This window comes from Microcaecilia unicolor, chromosome 1 (assembly GCF_901765095.1).
Source record: "Microcaecilia unicolor chromosome 1, aMicUni1.1, whole genome shotgun sequence".
Lineage (NCBI taxonomy): Eukaryota > Metazoa > Chordata > Amphibia > Gymnophiona > Siphonopidae > Microcaecilia > Microcaecilia unicolor.
The window spans coordinates 481,593,472-481,615,548 of record NC_044031.1 but is presented as its reverse complement, the minus strand read 5'-3'; the positions used below and the strand labels follow the sequence as shown (position 1 = coordinate 481,615,548).

The following is a 22,077-nucleotide window of genomic DNA, read 5'->3' as shown; positions in this document are numbered from 1 at the left end:
CCACAGGCACATAGAGTAGAACATGGCAGAAATGCTACACTGCACATGGACTAACCTGGAGACCTTTGGCATTGCATAGGTCCTGAATGAAAGTACACCACTTCCTTATAAACAGGACAAAGGCAGGAAATACACTGAACCCAAAGTGAGGCTTGAAACACACAGGAAGTGGAACCCCTACAGGACAGAGGGAGGAAATATACAGAACCCAAAGTGAGGCTTGAAACACACAGGAAAGAAACAATGCAGACAGTAGCCAGCACAGCAGCTGACCATCAGGACATAAGGTGAGTCAGAGAGGGATCACGACCACAGTCGTGACATGTGGTAGGCTGATCCTTTAAAACCTGAAAAAGTCTTTAGAATTCTCAGAGAGAGAGAGAGAGAGAGGAGCTGCAGTGTTGCTTTGGCTACAGAGCTGTCTAAAACCTGAATTGCCCTGAAAGGGAAATATTTATTGAGCTTAATTTATCTGTGAAACAGTGCTTGCTTAAATTCTGTTTTTGGGCAGAAGTGTGGCTGGTGAGTGGAGCCAGAATGTTATTTTCCACTGGGTGGGTTAGCATAGGGCTCGGTAATTATTGATTTTATTTTGAAGTTAGCAAGAAATACATGGCTTCTGTGCCTATGAAGACACTGACCTCAGATCCCAAACACTAAGGATTAGGATTTTGCCTTGTTGAGTTTGTTCATTAAGGATAGTAGGTGCTATGTTCCTGGCTCCTGAACTGAAGAGCTCCTGGTACAATTGAGGACAGCAACTTCCTTAGTACCCAACACAACACAGTGGCGAGCCAGCGAAGAAACAGGTTTTTTTAAAGAAATCTTTTGTTTGTTTGTTTAGTATGCAGACTATTATTTTCCTTCATTTGAACATTTAATTATTTTTTGTTGGAATTCTTTGGACGTACTGGGACAAGGGTGAATAGCAGTACCAACATACTTACCTGATACCAACTGGTACAATTAATTTGACCTGTAAGAGACAAAAGTGCATTTACAAGAAGAAAATTAGTTTCTGGGAATATCAACACAGAGAATAGCACAATATTTACTTTCACACTGTCTCCTTAGTGAAAGTTAATCAGCATAGAAACTAGCTTGTTGTTCAATTTCAGTGTATCTGGAAAGTTGAACTGGAGTATAAATTATACTTACCTTTTGCTATACATAAGAGATCTCCCAAAAACTGAGTTGCTGGAATAGAAGATTCTAAAACACTTTAATATTTATTCAGCTGTGATTTTTGAAACTGTTTTTTAATTGTTTTGGCACTTTAAAGCTCTACTTGATCTGTGTTGACACTTTGATGTCATGTTTTAAAGCATCTGTGCAATAAAGGTTTTATTGAATTTGCAAAAGCCTTCAGGATCCTTGCCTACTTATTAACTGAGAGAGTTGAAACACTCACTCTATTTTCAATTTAAACAACTGTAGTATATTGGGCGGAAATGCGCTCTGATTCAGGGGAAAGTAGCCTACCATCTCTCCCATGACCAACAACCAACTTATATGTTGCACTGAATCAGAGTGGCACTGGGGCCTAAGGGGCGCTACATAAAGTCTGTTTATACTATCCTGTTTCTGTTATTAAAGCTGAACTTTTTTGTTTGTTTTTACAAAACCTAGTCTATGAGTGAAGTTCTTAGAAGCTGAACTAGTGAGAGACTCTATGGTGGAATCCTGGTTGAGCCACCTAACCCAAAGAATGTAACTGGCATCCTGAGCTGTTTTGGGTGGGACCAGGGTTACAATTGCATAAAAATGGACCTGTACTAAAATAGCATTAGTTAATTATATTACTTTAATTAATATTTCTAACCCACACTGGCCATTAAGTTCAATGTGGCTTACAGTTAAATAAAAAAAATCAAACCCACGATTTGGGTTTCTGCCAGGTACTTGTGAACTGGCTTGGCCACTGTTTGGAAAACAGGATACTGGGCTAGATGGACCATTGGTCTGACCCAGTATGGCTACTCTTATGTTCTTATGTTCTAAAAATGTAATAGATAATCACAGAGAAAAAAGAGAAAAAGGAATCTGTATCAAAAGATGAAAGCATTTATAACATAATATCATATCGACAAAAATTTGTGAAACAGACATTTTTAACATATTTTCCTGAATCCTAATATCCAGTGGTAATAAATTCCACCATTTAGTTATTGATATACAAAATGAGTTGAATGCATGATTTTATACACAATTTTCTTACAGTTAAGATAGTGAAGAATTAGAAATTCTCTAGATAGTGGACTAGCGCTCCTTTCAGTCAGGTGAATTAGACGCTGCATATAATAGGAGACTACAATATAAGTAGTATACCTCAGTAGCATTTGTCAACTGTTAATTACCTTTAATTGATTTTGACAGGTGGACACATCCACTTCTGGTACATAAGTACATTAGTACATAAGTATTGTCATACTGAGAAAGACCAAAGGTCCATCAAGCCCAGCATCCTGTTTCCAACAGTGGCCAATCCAGGTCACAAATACCTGGCAAGATCCCAAAAAAGTACAAAACATTTTATACTGCTTATTCCAGAAACAGTGGTCACACCAACCAATCAGAATTTCCTACTCTCCACCCAAGCCCTGCCCAACCCACCCCATTTTATATCACCAAATATGATGCCATAGCCCTACCCACACCCTCATCTGTTTTGCATAATCCTGCTCCTAATCATGCCTCATTTGCATAACACTGCACCAAACCCCACTTCTTTTTGCATAACCCCACTCTAAACCCCACCCCTGTTGGTGACATCACAGGAAGTGACATCATAGCCATTTCCTTTTCCAAGATGGAGATGACCACTATACACATCATAGCACTTCCTGTTTCACACTACTCACTGCCATCTTAGATGGGGTCATGAGACATGACGTGATGCCAAAAGTATCTGACATCACCCTCTACTGCCTAGAAGGACCGTGCGCAGCTTAAACTTTTTTGTTTCTCTCTGTCAGGAAAGGAAATAGGCATTTTTAAAATCCCTCACACTACTTTAAACTCTTTTTTTCTGAACAGTGCAGCAAACAATTTCTTATCCATCTCAATTTCCATAATGTTCTAAAAATCTTTGTTGCCATGGCTGATGTCTGAAGTTCAAATGTCAAGTGGTTTTCTATCACAACTCCCAATATTTTTAAACTAGTTTCCAAATCATAAGTAGCATTATATAAATTGTAAAGCTGCTAGTAGTAATAGTTGATATGGAGGGGCATAATCGAACGCGAACGCCCATCTCCATGGGCGTCTATGTCCGAGAACGGGTACGTGAAGGGGTGGGACAGACTGTATTTTTGAAAAAAATGGGCGTCCATCTTCCGCTTTGAAAATACGGTTTGTATGGACCAAAATGCCATGGATTTAGTCGTTTCCGAGCTGGGCGTTTGTTTGTTTTTTAGCGATAATGGAAACTAAAAATGCCCAGCTCAAAAACGTCCCAATCCAAGCCATTTGGTCGTGGAAGGGTCCAGGATTCGTAGTACACTCGCCTGCCTGTCATGCCAGGACACCAACTGGACACCCTAGAGGTCAGTGCGGTGGATTTCAGACAACGCTCCCACATGCATAGGTCCCTTACCATGGGTGCTGAGCCCCCAACCCCCTCCCCCAAAACCCACTACCCACAAATGTACAGCACTACCATAGCTCTTAGGGGTGAAGGGGGCACCTACATGTGGGTACAGTGGGTTTTGGAGGCCTCCCATTTACCAGCACAAGTGTTACAGGTAGGGGGGATGGGCCTGGGTCCGCCTGCCTGAAGTGCACTGCGGTACCCACTAAAAGTGCTCCAGGGACCTGCATACACGCAGGCCTCTAGGACTTGTTGCTGCTGTATAATCTTGGCATACCAGTTGACACCTGAAGACTAATGTCTCCGAAAACGTCCTTTATTGGAATAAGCACATTTAATCACACTTAACTGCAGATCAGAGGTTGTGCTCCACTGGCAACGAGTCTCGCTGGTACTGAGATTAGCAGTAGGTCAGAGCTGGCAGAATGATGTACAATGCCCTCTTTCAGCAACATTCAAAGTAAGAACTAAGTTCTGTAATGTGGCTAACACATGAAAGGGATCTAAAACTGTCTTACAACAATGGCCACTACCTCATGGACTACCGGAAACAAAACAGGGCACACTCTGACCCAGTAAGCAGAGGGTAAAGCACCATGGGAGTAGAGCCTACCAACTACCAACATCGTGAGCATGTAACACAAGCTAGTGGAATCACGGAGCCCAATACCATACACCCACCACAATGCATTGCTGATGTGACTCTGTAGTGCCCTTAACAGAAAAGGTGTCACACTCACCCGAGACCCGCATCAGAACCAGGGAAAGGCTGTCAGAGGATAGAACACATTCTGCTGTTATGGAGGTGGGTACGGCATTTGAGGCTGGCATACAGGCTGGGAAAAAAGTTTGTAAAGTGGGTTTTTTTTGGAGGGAGGGGGTTAGTGACCACTGGGGGAATCAGGGGAGGTCATCCCGATTCCCTCCAGTGGTCATCTGGTCAGTTGGGGCACTTCTTTAGGACTTGGACCTGAAAAAAAAGGGTCCAAATAAAGCGGACCAAATTCTCGTCAAAAACGCCCTTCTTGTTTCGATTATCAGCTAAAGACGCCCATCTCTCCTCAGCCGATAACCACGCCCCAGTCCCGCCTTTGCCATGCCTCCGACACACCCCCATCATCGTTCCTGCGATGGAGTGCAGTTGAAGACGACCAAAATCGGCTTTCGATTATACCGATTTGATCGCCCACAGGAGAAAGACGCCCATTTCCCGATTTGGTTTGAGATATGGGCGTCTTTCTCTTTCGAAAATAAGCTGGATAGGCTACTGATAATCAAAAATTTAGTTTTTTCCCTGTTTAATTAAGCTTCACTGTTGTAACCCAAGATTCCAATGTGTCCAGACCAAGTCTTATTTAAATAAATGGGTTTAACCCAAAGGTCGCCAAACTCTTTCCCAAAGGGGCCATGATTATATTAAACAAAATTGGAGAGATAGGTGAACCTTGTGGTACAATGCATTCAAATCTCCATTCAGATTATAATGAGCCTCGCATTTTTACTCGATAAGGCCTGCTACCCAAAAAACTTGAAACCATTTGTAGACATTTCCAGTAATACCAGCATAATCAAGAAACTGCAACAAGACACAGTTTGTTTGTTTAACCTTATTCTTATATTCATGAACAGCTCTCCTCCAAGCTCCTTTTATTAACTTCCGTTCAATTTTTTATCTATTTTCTCTGTAATTTCCTACACAATCTTTCCCCCTGTAAAGCTTCCTGGTTAAACCATGGCCATCTTTTTGGTAATGGTCATTTCTTTGTTGTACTAGGAGCAATTTTAGCTAGAACCTTCTTACTCAAATCATCCCAATCCTTTAAAAGGATATATGGGCTCAGTTTCTGATAATTCTCCTCTGAAAATACCTTTAGCCAAAAGTTCTGCTCACCTATTTTGGTACATTGCTCTCCTGATACTTTCCTTCCAATTTATAATAAATGTTAGCTTACTTTGATCCGGCCAAGGTAGAAATGGTAAAGTAACATCTTAATGATAGCCCATGTTAATAGCTGCACCCCTTATTCGTAGCTCACGTTGATAACTGTACCCCATAATTGGAAGGAACATCACAGAATACCCTAAACATACATCTTCCATGGATGTGTAAGCCTGCATCACACTGTTTTTAAATATATATATATAAGTAGTACCTTTTCTAAAATCACTACTTATACATATGTGCCAGTTTGTACATGTAGTCTGCTACTTACAGATGCAAATGTTGTGCAAGTTTTCCAAAACTGACTTGAAATTCTTTTTTCTTGAGAATGGACTAGGTCTCTTTAATTGATCTTTACTACTAATATTTATTGCACTGGAAACCTCAAGAAACTCAATTAAGATCACAGGATTAGCATAACTTTACAGCTCTAGAAATGAATATAGTAAATCATCTAACGACTAGTTATTGAATTTTCTGAAATAGCATGAATGGTCAGCATCTATTTTATCTTGCTTGCTGTTTATCTGCAAAGTATATCAGTAGAAAAGTTCTTGTGTTACCTGTAGTTCCCCAAGAGGGGCATGTTCGAAAGGGACGTCCTCGCAAAATGTCCGGATCCAGGGGTGGGGAAACCCGTATTTTCGAAAAACAAGTTGGACGTCCATTTTTTGTTTCAAAAATACCATCAGGGATGTCCAAATCCTTAAATTTGGTCGTCCCTAGACATAGACATTTCTGATTTTTGGCGATAATCAAAACCAAGGACCTCCATCTCAGACTAGATCAAATGCAAGCCATTTGGTCATGGGAGGAGCTAGCATTTATAGTGCACTGGTCCCCCTGACATGCCAGGACAACAACCGGACACCCTAGGGGGCACTGCAGTGGACTTCCTAAATTGCTCCCAGGAACATAGCTCCCTTACCTTGTGTGCTGAGCCCCCCAACCCCCCCTCCCCAAAACCCACTACCCACAACTGTACACCACTACCATAGCCCTTATGGGTGAAGGGGGGCACCTAGCTGTGGGTACAGCGGATTTCTGCTCCAGGGACCTGCATACTGCTGTCATGGACCTGAGTATGACATCTGAGGCCAGCATAGAGGCTGGCACAAAATATTTTTAATGATGTTTTTTGAGGGTGGGAGGGGGTTAGTGACCACTGGGGGAGTAAGGGGAGGTCATCCCTGATTCTCTCCGGTGGTCATCTGGTCATTTCAGGCACCTTTTTGTGCCTTAGTCAAAAGAGAAACAGGTCCAGGTAAAAACGTCCAAGTGCTCATCAGGGACATCCTTCTATTTTTCCATTATGGATCAAGGACATCCAAGTGATAGGCACGCCCAAGTCCCGCCTTCACTATGCCTCCGACACGCCCCCTTGAACTTTGGCCGTCCCTGCAACGGAGTGCAGTTGGGGACATCCAAAATCAGCTTTCGATTATACCGATTTGGACGTTTCTGTGAGAAGGACGTCATCTTCCGATTTGTGTCAAAAGATGGGTGTTCTTCTCTTTCGAAAATGAGCCCACAAGTGTTCAAAGATAATCTCTGCAGGGAGCTTCCCTTTGAAAAAGTGTTTGCAGGCTCATAGGTACAAATTCACAAGTCTACAAGCAAGCTGCAGATGTCTTAAATTAAGTCCCTGTCCATTTCCTCCAACTGTGAGGGTGGTCTGTATATCACTCTCATATAGATATATTTTCCTTTCCCTCTTTCCAGTTTAACCCACAGCGCTTCTTCCATACCCCGCATGTCCTGCAGTTCTGTCACTTGGATATCATTCTTAGCATATAATGCCACACCTCCACCCTTTTTTTCCTACTCTGTCCTTCCTGAATAGATTATAGCCAGGTATAGCAACATCCCAGTCATGGTTCTCCATGAACCACGTCTCCGTGACCACCACTAAATCCAAGTCCGTTTCCATCATTGTAGCCTCAATATCTAGAAGTTTGTTTCCCATACAGGCATTGGTATACAACGTTCTCCAGATTTTAACATATCTTAAACTTCTCATATGAGACCTCTAATATCTAGGGGAATAGAATTTCAAAGCGTAGGAGCCATACAGCTAAAGGCTGTGTGGTGAGAAGTATCAAACAAATCTAAATCTAATATATATTTCAAGATTTGCCTAAGAAGAATGCAATGTGCAAACTGGAGAATACGAAATTAGAACATCATGTAAGTAACACAGGAAACCTGTGCAATTTGGATATCAAAAGCCACTAATTCTGTAACCACTGTGTATTCCAATCAGCATTTTTCATGAAGTAAAAATGCATAGTGTACATCTATGTTGAAAGAATAAGCTGTAACATTCAGCTCTGAAGAATTATATGAATATAAAACAATGCTGTTGAATTCTTCCTAGGGTGCCATGTAAAATAAATCATCTCTTTTCATCTGTTCTAACATATTGACAGGTGTATATGGTATAATTAAGCTTTGAAGACTATCAAACATAACATTAACACAGATGTAGAAGAAGTGTAATGAGCCAATAATATTGTTTGCATTTAATAATCTGGAACTGTGTTTTTTTAGTAAACAATACCAAAGGCACAAACAGAATCTTGATTATTGACAATAAAAATACACTATAAAACTTTGAAGTATTATGAATTAAATTTTCAAAACCATGACAGAATGTTAAACATCTAGGAGCCAATATTTAATTGTGGGTCAGCCATATTACTTTAAATGAAGTTATCTGTTTAAAGTTATATGCATAATCATGGTGGTAAACAGGTAAGTGCTACCACTGACTAGATAAGCATAGCTTTCAACAAATAACTTTAAAAATATGTCTTACCGGCAACCCACTATACCCACATATAGGTACCCCCTTAGTTGGGGGTAGTGGGTTTTGGAGGGCTCAGTGGACAAGAGAGCAATGGTGAGCTGTGTACCTGGGAGCAATAGACCACAGCAGTGCCCCCTAGGGTGGCCTATTGCTCTCCTGGGATCTCTGGGGGACCAGTCTACTAAAAATGCTGGCCCTTCTACATCCCAATAGCTTGATTTTCTACATTTTTCACTTGTGTGGTTTGTTTTTTCTTGAAAATGGCCTAAAAGGTACACACAAAGCAGAAAACCTTACTACTAATCATTTCTACAGTGCTACTAGATCTATGCAGTGTTGTACACATTGTATGCAGGTACTTCTTCTGTCCCTAGAGGGCTCACAATCTAAGTTTTGGTACCAGGGGCAATGGAGGGTTAAGTGACTTGCCCAAGATCACAAGGAGCTCCAGTGGGAATCGAATCCAGTTCCCTAGGATCAAAGTCCGCTGCACTAACCACTTTTTCTTTTCTTTTTGCTTTTTTGAAAATGCTTACATATGCTATTTGGATTTGGGACATTTAGCGCTAAACATCCAAAGTCTGACTTAGACATCTGTGGTAAAATAACATGTCTTAATGGAAGCCCATATTGATAACTATGCCCCTAAATGTTGGTACTCTCTTTTTAATATAAGAGCATAACTTATCATGTCAAAAATCCTGCACTTTTTAAAATGCATAAATTCTGTCAGATAGCGACTTGAATGACTAAAATTTATGTGATCTGTGGGGAAGGGGGGGGGGGGATCAGAAATTTTATAAAGGTACTTATGTAATCAGCATTTGTGGTTTTCAGTATTGACTCACTAGGTTGCATTATTGTAGATAGTAATAAAAATAGTTCCCATCTTCTACCCATCCCCACTCCACCACTGTCCATTCTGTCCACATCCCCACCCCATTCCCATGTATTTTCTCCCCATCCCCACACAGTTTTTCCCCATCCCCACTAATTTAAATATAGAAATAACTCACACACAGGTTGAAGGAAAATTCTATTTAACCATAATGAAAAATACTGATTAGGAAATGTTGAGCTATATAATAAGTATCTTTCTTTTTTTTTTAACTGAAAATTTTTATTTATTTCTGTGTTATGTGTGGCTTTGGATTGAAAAATAAGAGTCCATCATTCATTTCAGGATTCAGCAGTGTTCTTTGGCCATATGTGGTTAAGTTCAGTGAGTGAAAATGTTCTTTCAGATGAAGTACTGGTTGCTGGAACAGCTAAAAGATACTTTGCAAGCTGACATAGTTAGGACAAACCATTTCCTTGCTCTGCCAAAATGGCAAAACATTATTACAAGTTTTTGATTTCATTAAGTACCTGTTCTTCCAAATCTGTGCATTGACGTTTTGGAGGTTTCACTGCATTAACACTCCCTATCCCCATGGTAAAACCGTGATCATTATTACTGCTACCGTGCTATTACCATGCAGATTGATCCCATTCCCATGGTAATTCCATGCAGATTGTCCCCATCCCTGCAGCAATTAAAACAATTCTAGATGTTGAACCTGGATCTTCACCTTGGAGCTTCATATTCTAACCCCTTAGTTTCTATTGAAAATGTTTTTCTTCTGCTGTATTAACATATTTTGATATTTAAATGGCTTTATCATATTCCCCCTGTTTTTTTGCTCTGCTAGGATATACATATTCTCCGAGGACAAGCAAGCTGTTGTCACAGCTGGATGATGTAATCCGACGGAGCCTGGTGCAGACACCGAGTAGTGAGATCAAGAATTTTCTAGCAGCCTGCTTGTCCTCAGAGAAAGCAATGCTACTCACCGTAACAGATGTTCTCTTAGGACAGCAGGCCAAGTATTCTTACATACCTTCCCCTTGGAGTTGAATTCTTTAACTTTTTTACAATGACTGAGGAACCCCTGCTTGCACATCGGGTGGGAAGGCACCAGCATATGTGCAGTGGGATGCTGCTAGAAAGTTCTTGACCTTGCTAGTCAACATCCGCACATAGCTCCATCGGATGACATCACCCAGCTGTGGGAATACAGGGCCTGCTACAGGTTAGTAACTCTGGTTTAAGGTCTTTCAGTCTTATCTCATAGAGCAGTGGTCTTCACCAGTTTTTAAGAAGGGGCCGCTATGGAGTCTATTGAGCTAAAAGAGCACAACCAAATATCTTCCCATTCGGAGCTGCAACACTGCTGACCAGTGTGTGTTAGACATCCATCCTCACCAGCCCACCCTCAAACTTTTAATTGGGGGTATCCTCATGAAGGTGGGCATTTCTAAGTGTATTCTGTTCATTTATTGAGAGATGCCTTGTCCTTCAAGTATGTGGCTCTTCCCCCTAGCCAGTTCCCCCTTTCTATCTTGAGCTTGGGTAGAGAGGCAGAGAATAGCAGAAGAAAAAGCATTAAGACAATAGGGGCCACCACAATGGTCTACAGGGGCTGCTATTGGCCCTTGGACCTTGCACTAAAGAACATGGCCATAGAGTGTTTGGTTGTCTTTCTTTTAACCATCTCCAGTCTCCCTATATCCTGTCTGAGAACAACCTCCAACTTCTAGAAATGAACACACCTGTAAATAGTTATTATCACCTCTTTTTTTTCTGTTGGCTGTATCTCACGCTTTGTTCTGACCACTGCCTTATCACTCAATTTTGCTACTTTAAGAACATCAGACTATTCTGAAATCAGTGCACATCAGCTTTTCACCACCTATCACATATCACTCTCACGTACATGACTCTGCACTTTTTTGTATTGAATATTAAGTCTCAAGCATTCAACTACTCGTCATGCTTTCTTAGATCATATTTCATTCTGTTTTTTCCCCTGGGAATCTGCCTTCAGAAAAATCCAAATGTTTCCTTCTACAATATTGCTCACAAAATATTGAACAGAACCAACTCCAATGCTGATTTTCCTAAAGCATTTTTCTTCTCCTATAGAATTCTATTTACGAATATCCTCTGTTATCATGTATATTTTCATATATATTTTGGTTCCTTGATATTCAAAACCATTTAACCAGCCAGGAATGGGGCACCTGGCTAGTTAAATGGCACTTAACTAGCTATCTGGTGATATTCAGTGAGGGATAGCTGGTTATCCTCTGCTGAATATTCCCAGGTAGTGCCTAGGAGATAACCGGCTATATCGCGTAATATAGCTGGCTATCCCTGAATATTTAATCCATATCCAGCTATTGAAAGCGGCCACATTGGGCTGCTTAAATAGGTGGTATAGCTTTAACTTGTTTAAAGTTAACCGGCTATCTTTAAATATTGCTTTAGCCAGCTACCTTAAACTGGCTAACAATAAACTGGATATTTGATTCTGGTTGCTGGATACAGCCTGGCATTGAATATCTGGGCTGACCACAGACTGTGGGAGTTAGCCAGGCTCCCTCCTACAGTCTGAATATCGGCTCCTTAGTATGTATTGTATTTTATATTAATACTAGTAAAACAGGCCCGTTTCTGACACAAATGAAACGGGCGCTAGCAAGGTTTTCCTCGGAGTGTGTATGTTTGAGAGAGAGAGAGAGAGAGAGAGTGTGTGTGTGTGTGTGAGAGAGAGTGTGTGTGTGTGAGAGATGGAGTGTGTGTGTGAGAGAGAGAATGAGTGAGAGACAGACAGACAGAGTGTGTGTGTTTGTGTCAGAGAGAGAGAGAGAGTGTGTGTGAGAGACAGAGTGTATGTGTGTGTGAGAGTGAGTGTGTGTGTGTGAGAGAGAGAGAGAGAGAGAGAGAGAGTGTGTGTGAGAGATAAAGTGTGTGAGAGTGTATGTGAGAAACAGAGAGTGAGTGTGTGTGTGGGGGGGAGGCTCCAAGTTCCATGACCCCCCTCCTTCCTTCCCTCCCTCCCTCCCTCCCTCCCTCTCCTCCCCTCCGAGTTCCAGGCCCCCCTTCTGTCCGAGGTGCAGGCCTCCCTCCCTCTCCTCCCCAGCGTGTTCCATACCCCCTTTCCTCGGAGTGTGTATGTTTGAGAGAGAGTGTGTGGGTGAGAGATGGAGTGTGTATGTGAGAGAGAATGAGTGAGAGAGACAGAGTGTGTGTGTGTTTGTGTCAGAGAGAGACAGTGTGAGAGAGAGAGAGTGTGTGAGAGAGAGTGTATGTGAGAGACAGAGAGTGAGTGTGTGTGTGTGTGAGAAAGTGAAGCCTTCAAGCCTTGAAGCATTTGTGTGCTCTGTAAGGTTCCATCTCCTCAATTGACAACACATAGTTCCGGAACGTTGCAGGAATGCTTCAAGGCTTGAAGGCTTCACTTTCTCGGCTTCAGAATGTTGGAGGTGCGTTTTATTATATAGGATGTTGTATATAACCCAGGGCTTTTTAAAGGTGGATGATATTTAGGTTAAATAAAATATGTAATAAATATCATTTATCCAGTTTCTAATCAAATTGTCTACCTTGGGACTTACACCTTTGCTTCTCGTTGTATTAGTGAGCCTCTTATGCTGGACAGTATCAAAAACTTTGCTCAGATCCATGTCCTTGTTGGGTAGCCTCCTTCTCTGACTTTTGGAAAATTCTTTTTTGTAGTACTGCTACTTTTTTTTTTTTTTTGCTAATTGTGGAGCGGGGTCTGATGCCTCTCCAGCCATTAAAGTCCAGGACTGATTTGATATATTTCTTGTGACTTGGATTTACAGTATATAGTTACCCTTAAAAAAAACCCAAAAATGAGCAGAATGTCATAAAACATGTATTGTATCTGTTTTAAAAGCTACATTTCATTATTTTTATTCAATATATTTACTGTATAGGCTGATCAGAAGAAAGTATTTGAAGAAAATCTAAAGTTAGCTGATGAATATGAGGCACTTCAGGATGTTTTCCTAAATGAAGCAGACAGCCTTATGGAGTTCTATGAGAAGAGAGTCAAAATGGAATCTAATCTTCATGATATGAAACAGGTATTGGAAACACATTTTTTATTTCATTAAAACAAATTATTAATTAGAATAACTATCCTACTTATTTTCGAAAGAGATCGCCGGCCATCTTCCGACACAAATCGGGAGATGGCCGGCCATCTCTCGAACCCGACCAAATCGGTATAATGGAAAGCCGATTTTGGCCGGCTCCAACTGCTTTCCATCGCAGAGCCGGCCAAAGTTAAAGGGGGCATTTTGGAAGGGTATGGAAGGTGGGACGAGGGCATGGTTATGAGATGGCCAGCTTCGGCCAATAATGGAAAAATGATGGCCAGCTCTGACGAGCATTTGGCCGGCTTCACTTGGTCCATTTATTTTTAGGACCAAGCCTCAAAAAAGTGCCCCAATTGACCAGATGACCACCGGAGGGAATCGGAGATCACCTCCCCTTACTCCCCCAGTGGTCACCAACCCCCTCCCACCCAAAAAAAATTAAAAAACATTTTTTTGCCAGCCTCTATGCCAGCCTCAAATGTCATACCCAGCTCCATGACAGCAGTATGCAGGTCCCTGGAGCAGTTTTTTGTGGGTGCAGTGCACTTCAGGCAGGTGGACCCAGGCCCATCCCCCCCTACCTGTTCCACTTGTGGTGGTAAATGGGAGCCCTCCAACCCCCCCCCACCCCAAACCCACTGTACCCACATGTAGGTGCCCCCCTTCACCCCTTAGGGCTATGGTAGTGGTGTAGAGTTGTGAAGAGTGGGTTTTGGGGGGATTTGGGGGGGCTCAGCACCCAAGGTAAGGGAGCTATGCACCTGGGAGCTATTTTTGAAGTCCACTGCAGTGCCCCCTAGGGTGCCCGGTTGGTGCCCTGGCATGTGAGGGGGACCAGTGCACTAAGCTCCTTTGAGCAGGGACTGTCCTTCTTTGTTAAACTGTACAGCGCTGCGTAACCCTAGTAGCGCTCTAGAAATGTTAAGTAGTAGTAGTAGTAGTAGTACGAATGCTGGCTCCTCCCATGACCAAATGCCTTGGATTTGGTCGTTTTTGAGATGGGGGTCCTCGGTGTCCATTATTGCCGAAAACCAGGGACGACCATCTCTAAGGTCGACCTAAATGTTGAGATTTGGGTGTTCCTGACCATATTATTGAAACTAAAGATGGACGCCCATCTTGTTTTGATAATAGCGGTTTTCCCGCCCCTTCACCGAGATGTCCTTAGAGATGGGCGTCATCAGAGTAGTCGTCCCCGTTCGATTATGCCCCTCCACGTATCACTGCTAAGCAGGTAATTCCTGGCTCTATCATAGCACTGCCCCTGTTCTGCCCCAGCACTATCCATATGGTACCAAGGCAGTCAGGCCCTGATGCTCAAAACTGAAAATAACATCGGAACAGCACCATAAAAAAATGTCCTAATGCTCAACACTAATAGTATGCAAGTCATCTGTTCGCTGTTAGCGTTGAGCATTAGGAAGTTAAGGGGGAAGGTTGTGCCTGGCGCATTCGCACAAGACCTCTCTCTCACCAGTCATCAGTATCTAGCTGGCCTTGCTTGCCTGGGTTTCCCCTTTGTGTGGCAGAGGTTTATACAAAGGAACAATGAGAAGCTCAGCATTAGTGGGTGAAAAACCCTAGACATGAAAAAAATTTGCTTACATCCTCTTATCAGACAACTGAGATTGGGGGGGGGGGGGGGGGGGTTGACCAGGTGGAAGCTGGGGAGGGATGGAATCAAAAAGAACAAACTTTATAATAAAGCCAAAAAAGGCTTCTCCGCCTCTTCAGACACCCTAAAGCCAGCTCCAAGCTAGCATAAGGTTTGCAATGGTACAGGTGCCCTTGTTCAGTGTGCTGTTCTATGAGCATCAGAGGGAATGGGAAATTACCTTATTTACATTCTTTTGACTACATATGCATGCTAATTGTGCAGATGATTGCCAAGCTCATCGTTCCCTATGGTAAGGGTCTCTGAGCATTGTGCACTGGTCAATGCGGGTGCTATTCTGGCGCTAATGGCCTCTAGCGCTTGTATTTGCTTCTGAGCATCAGGGCCTTAGTGATCATTTTCAGTGGTATTTTCCGGGTAATGCTAATGAAAATTAATGATTGGCCCTGGTCAGCGCTGTTTATCTAGGTTGCAGTACCTTCTACGTGGATAAATAGATTTAAATATCAGGCCTTTTATGTTTTCAGCATTTTAAACCTGTATTTTTCAGATATTAAAAAGAATTTGAAAATCAAATTCCATTTGAAACATCCGAAAAGCAGAATCAAGAGCTAAATGTGGGACTGGACCTGGAAGCTTTGATATTTGTTTTCCACATTTCAGGATTTTAAAAAAGGAGGGTAAATGTAAATAAATTAGCTCACTTCTCCACAGTTTCTGTGGTGGTGACTATCTTAATGTGCCAGTACACTTAAATAATTTATTACTGGCTGAAACATAAAGAGACTGCATTAAATTCATCTACTTTTTTGGGCCTGCCCAATAACATTAATTAGTATTCAAAAGAAATATAGTTAATTAAAGGTAGGCAATGCATGAGGGCGAAGGGTAGCAAGAGAGGTAGGAGAAAGAAGAAAATATGCAGTCTGTGAGAACAGAAAAGAACATGCCTTGATTTGCATGACTTGTGTATCCAGACTGCAGTGATCTTTTGATTTTAATATAAAGGATCATTGCACTAATGCATGAGGATCTGTGACAATATTGCAGAAGTTTTACTGTCAAAACTGAACTGCGGTATAATGACTTTTGTTATCATAGTTTCTAATAACTATTCAGCATGAATTGACCCTACATATGTTTTTACTAGAATATCATGTTAGCAACTCGAAAGCTAGAGAGGAAATGGAAAAAGCCCCACTGAATGTGTGCATTATTGGTGACAAATCAGCATTGTGATAGTACAGTAAGCCTGAATTTCAACACATTCATTTGTATAAACAGTACACACAAAAGGACATTTTAAAATGAACCCAGGAATCTTATCAGCAAATGGCAAACATTAAAATATCCTGCTAGACATAACCACCCAATATCTGAACACTGCGGTTCTCCGATTCCCTAATGTGGCTGTGCCACATGAACTTGATTTTACCACAACATCACCCTGTATTTGTTCACAATGGAGCCTGCAAAGGCCTCTCCGGTACTATGTAAGCCACATTGAGCCTACAAATAGGTGGGAAAATGTGGGATACAAATGTAACAAATAAATATCAAAAAAGTTATAGTGGAATTAGAAATGGTACAGATTTTAGTTTCACATTCAGTTGAACAAATGTGGCATTGAAGAAAAAACCTGTTTTCAAATGGGAAGGGTGAGCACTAGAAACATGTAACGAAGTGTTACCATCAGTTTCCTTTTGATAAATGGAAAACTCAAAACCAGATCCTGCTTGAATGATGCACAAATCTAAGGGACCATTTACCAAACTGTGTAAGGGGTAAGTATGGCCTTAGCACATTCTTACGTGGGTCATTCCTGTGCACTAAGGCCATTTTTTTCTGCATGGGTAAAATTTTTCAATACTATTTTGAACTGAATCTGTTGGTACGAGGCAGTACACTTTATTTTATTTTATTCAGAGACGAAAGTTTATGTGCTCCATTGTCAATCAGTATATATTTTGTGCATCCACTGATCGACCCCTGATGAAGGCTTTTTTAAAAGCCGAAACACGGACCATGTAGGGTCCCTAATAAAGCTTTCCTGGAGCATCTCACCCCTTGTCTCGGACTGATCTCTTGAAGTTGTGTTTTTCCACTTTTTCTTTTTTTGTTGAACCTTTGTGGAAACTTCGAACCCCTTTTGTTTCTGCGGATATATAAAGCCTAGTCTTAAAGGGAGTGTTTGGGGAAAAGTTCAGAGGGAAAGGTTTCTGGTTGTTGAATGGCATTTGAGGAGGAGTTTGGGAGATTATAAATATTATTGTTGGGGAGTTCATGAGATCTTTGGTTGCCCTTACCCCCGCCAGGACCTGTGGGAAGAGAGGGGGTGTCCAGAAAGGCCAATAACTTAAGGCTGGATAACAGAGGAAGCTATTGCCAACTACAGCAATAACTGAAGTATGAGAAGTGCTCCGGGTGGATGAAGGGAGTCCAGCTTGGGAGCAGGAAAAGCCTGTTCTAGGCTTAGGGAAGTGCAGTTCTGGGAGGAAAGGACAGACGGGGAGGTCTGATCCCAGTGGCATGGGCATTCAAGGGATTCTCTGAACCCCCCCCCCCAGCCCTGCCCTACCAACATGCTATTTTATCTTTGATTCAGTTAGTGTCTTCCCTTGTCAACAACAGAGCAGACAACCCGATTGGTGTAAAAGAGTAATCCCGCCTCGCAGGGCCTTCAAAGAATACATTGAATCTCCAAACGTTTAGGGGGGGGGGGGGTTCCTGTCAGCTGTGCTCAGGATTCAAGAGGCTAGGATCGCCAAATGTCTGGATTTTTTCAGGAGTCTAAAAATTTGTAAATTACCTGTCTCAAAGTCAGGGTTTAGCTCACTACAGCTCTCTAATTCCCCCTCCCCCCTTTCCAGTACAGAGGCTGTGGTAGAATCAAGGCAATGGGAAGGCTTCTAGTCACAGGAAGGATGGGCTGAGCTGTAAGGGCAACAAATTCCTCCTACTGGTTTCACCCACATAATGGGCCAAGCACACTCCCGCTGTCTCCTATCATTAAGCCTCATTGCTACATCCCAAAGATTTCAGCTCTGCTGTCCGGGAAGTGCTGGAATGAATATTGGGGGTGCCACAAAGCTGGAGCCTATGATTCATCTAAAAAGTTCCATTTTAAATATCCACACAAAATCCATAAAATACTAAGAAATACTGGGCTAGATTCTGTTTGCTTCAGGGAAAGTTACAAACTTGGCACATTGATTCATACAATTCCGAGCACTACAGTTACAGTAGAAAGATCTTTCTCTGCTTTAAAAAGGATTAGAAACTATTGCAGGAATACAACAGGGCAGGAGAGACTTGAAAAAGAGCTACTTCTGACTTTAATGTCAAATATGAAATTATATGTTGATGTCGCTGAGCATTTTATAAAACAGGAGAGGAGAATGGAGTTTCATTTAAAATGAGCATTTCCAGAAAGCTCTTAGCTCTATACATAGTTCAGCCTAAGCCATCGTTGACTGAAAGCTTATTAACTGGTTCTGTTTCAAATGTTAAGGTCATTTTCATGGATGTTCCAGGCTGCTGTACCATCAATTTGGCCCAAAGCCACAGTGTTTGAGATCTTGTTAACTGGTTCGGTTTCATGTGTTAAGGAAATTTTCATGGATGTTGAAAGCAGCTGTACCATCAGTTTGGCCCAAAGTAAAAATGACCTTGCATTGTCTACTGTCACTCCCAGGGGCGTAGCCACGGGCAGGCCTGGGCCCACCCAATTTCGGGTCAGGCCCGCCCAGCAGAAAAGTTCCTGACGGCGATTCCAGTCGCAGCGATTCCCACACGCTGCCTGCCAGTGCCGGCTGCCGCTCAATCTCCTTGCGCTACGGGGGGGGGGGGGGGAGATGTCGCATGGGGGAGGGAAGACGGGGGGACACAGCAGCTGCACAGGGGGAAGGGAAGATGGAAAGAAAGATGCTGCACAGGGGGGAGGGAAGATGGAAAGATGAGGCTTGGTTGGTGGGTGAGGGAGATGCAGCAAAGGGGTGGAGGGGTGAGGAAGGGAGAAGTCTTGGCTGTGTTTGAGGAGGAGGGGAGGGACACATGCTGCATACAGAGGGGATAGGTGGGGAGAAATGGTAGGCATAGGGGTGGAGAGGAGGGAGAAATGGTGGGTATAGTGGTGGAGGGAGGGTGGAGCAGAGAAAATTTTGTGCCCACCCACTTTGGGCTCAGGCCCACCCAAAACTGGCTGTCTGGCTACGCCACTGGTCACTCCTATTTGAGTATGACCTGAAGAAGGAATGAGTGACAAGGCAAAGCTTATTTTATTTTGTTGCATGCGCCCTGGAAGTCATGTGTCTGCTGCTCTCTGCTTCTGCGTCTTGTTTGTGGGTACACAACAATTTGCTGCTTCTGCCTCAGAATATCACAGAAAGTCTGTATTGCTCAAAGTATTTTTTTCATGAAATTTGCAGTTCTTTACCACAAAAGGTCAATCTGTGTATAACTCTGAAGGATAGATTTCAGAAACATAATGGTGAAACAGAACTTAAGTTTCTTCAAATCAATACAGAAGTCAAAAAGAGAAGTGGCAAATGTCATAGGTGACAGTTGGCACTGGAGGATGGAACAACAGTAGAGCATATCATCTTCCCAAACTACAGTCACCAGGGAGAGGCGGCCCAGTACAATTGTGCTGTGGGCAGTGTGGCACTAGTTTCTATCACTGGGAAGTGAGTGAGTCAGCCCTTGTGGCAGAGTCCTCGTTCCTGGAAAAGACCAAGAAAGATTAGAGAGCTGAGTGGTGAGCACTACTGGAGCAGGGTCGGAGACAATGGAGGTGACAAAGGAGAAGCCTCAGAGGCTGGCAAGTTCAAAGACCTGCTCAGGACCTGGAAGCCCAAATTTGTTGGAGACAACTTGAAAAAGTTGGGGAAGTGATGGTGAAGGGGAGTTGAGTGCTAGTACTTTCTCGACATCATCTTTAATCACAAGCAGCCCAGACAGCATGCTGGACTAGATGAGGGGATGGGGTCAGAGGAGGAAGCCAGTGGAGAAAGAACTTGTGGTCCCTTTGTAGGGGCTACCACTGGAATTAAGAGTGGCAATCCCAGTACCTGCATCTCTTTGGGGGAGCCTGAAGAGAAAACTTGGTGGTGTGCTGGCTGCACGGGGGAATGAACAGAGCATCTTGCGGAAGGTGCCAAAAGACTTGGAGACAGACCTTCCAATGCCTTGCCCCATGCTGGAGTATTTGTGCTTAGCCATGGTGGCAGTGGACCTGGATGTCTCCATGGCACTGACAGTTCAGTGGGTAGTGAGGAGCCTGGAGGTTGATCACCTACTCAGAAGCTTTAATATCGGCATGGACCCATCTGGGGGAGACGGTGTTGCTATTTTGAGACCAGAGGAGGTGGCTGGCAGCTGATTGAGCAATTCAGTGCCAAAAGAATAGCTGGAGGAGCCTTGGATTGACTATGGGAGAGCGGGTGACAAGAAGCTTCCCCAGGTGAGCAAAGAACGTGGTTTGGGATATGTGGGGACTGGGTTACCCATACGTTCCCCTACCAGTCATGTGCATAGTGGAAACCTGGAGAGAAATCTGAATTATGGAGGTGATTTTCCAGAGGATGAATCCTGACCCGAGTTATTGCATTGAGCTGGAGGACCCCTGAGTCTGCCACCATATCAAAGCCCAATACCGAGACTGGACCATTGACAGATCTATTAGAAAGCCCCATGTGGAGATTGTGGACTCTTCATAGAATCTAATTTCATAATGTTATACGTTTGCTGCATGGGGGAGGGTGCTTGTACGAAACCTGAAATGGTATGGGTAAACTGAATGTAAATGGATAGATGTTGATGTGTGATGTTCCTACATTGAGTTGAAGATTCTGTTTGGTACATGTGAAGGATAGTGGGTGGTTGGAGAATAAAGAAAGCTAGTCGGTGCCCCATGATGCTGATGTGAGGGTGAGACCCAGGTGACATACAAGTCAGTGCTTACTGCAGCTTAGTAAAAGGACCACTTACATATAGTAACATAGTTGGTGACGGCAGAAAAAGACATGTACAGTCCATCCAGTCTACCCAAGATAAACTCATATGCTCTATTTTATATGTATACCTGACCTTGATTTGTATCTACCATTTTCAGGGCACAGACTATAGAAGTCTACCCAGTACTAGCCCTGCCTCCTAACCAATAGCCCCACCTCCCAACCACCAGTGCTGCCACCCAATCTCCACTAAGCATCTGAGGATCCATTCCTTCTGAACGGGATTCCTTTATGTTTATCCCACGCATTTTTGAATTCCGTTACCATTTTCATCTCCACCACCTCCCATAGGAGGGCATTCCAAGTATCCACCACTCTCTCCGTGAAAAAATACTTCCTGACATTTTTCTTGAGTCTGCCCCCCTTCAACCTCATTTCATGTCCTCTAGTCCTACCGCCTTCCTGTCTCCGGAACAGGTTCGTTTGCGGATTAATACCTTTCAAATATTTGAAGATCCGAATCATATCACCCCTGTTTCTCCCTTCCTCCAGGGTATACATGTTCAGGTCAGCAAGTCTCTCCTCATACGTTTTGTAACACAAATCCCATACCATTTTTATAGCTTTTCTTTGCACCGCTTCAATTCTTTTTACATCCTTAGCAAGATACGGCCTCCAAAACTGAACACAATGCTCCAGGTGGGGCCTCACCAATGACTTGTACAGGGGCATCAACACCTCCTTTCTTCTGCTGGTCACACCTCTGTCTATACAGCCTAGCGACCTTCTGGCTACGGCCACCGCCTTGTCACACTGTTTCGTCGCCTTCAGATCCTCAGATACTATCACCCCAAGATCCCTCTCCCCGTCTTTACATATCAGACTCTCACTGCCTAACACATATGTCTCCCGTGGATTTCTACTCCCTAAGTGCATCACTTTGCATTTCTTTACATTGAATTTTAATTGCCAAACATTAGACCATTCTTCTAGCTTCTGCAGATTTTTTTTCATGTTTTCCACTCCCTCCGGGGTGTCCACTCTTACAACGCTTGGTGTCATCCGCAAAAAGGCAAACTTTACCTTTTAACCCTTCGGCAATGTCACTCACAAATATATCAAACAGCTTCGGTCCTAGCACCGATCCCTGAGGCACTCCACTACTCACTTTTCCCTCATTCGAGTGAATGCCATTTACCACCACCCTCTGGTGTCTGT

General features: G+C 42.9%; 1 protein-coding gene across 1 annotated transcript in view; it reads left to right on the top strand.

The window, feature by feature from the left end:
• CCDC178 (coiled-coil domain containing 178) overlaps positions 1 to 22,077 on the top strand; it is a 277,655-nt gene that overhangs the window by 116,138 nt on the left and 139,440 nt on the right. The window contains exon 2 of the mRNA XM_030190136.1: positions 13,126 to 13,275. Within this exon, the coding sequence (XP_030045996.1) occupies positions 13,126 to 13,275 (150 nt within the window). The remainder of the gene's footprint in view (positions 1 to 13,125; positions 13,276 to 22,077) is intronic.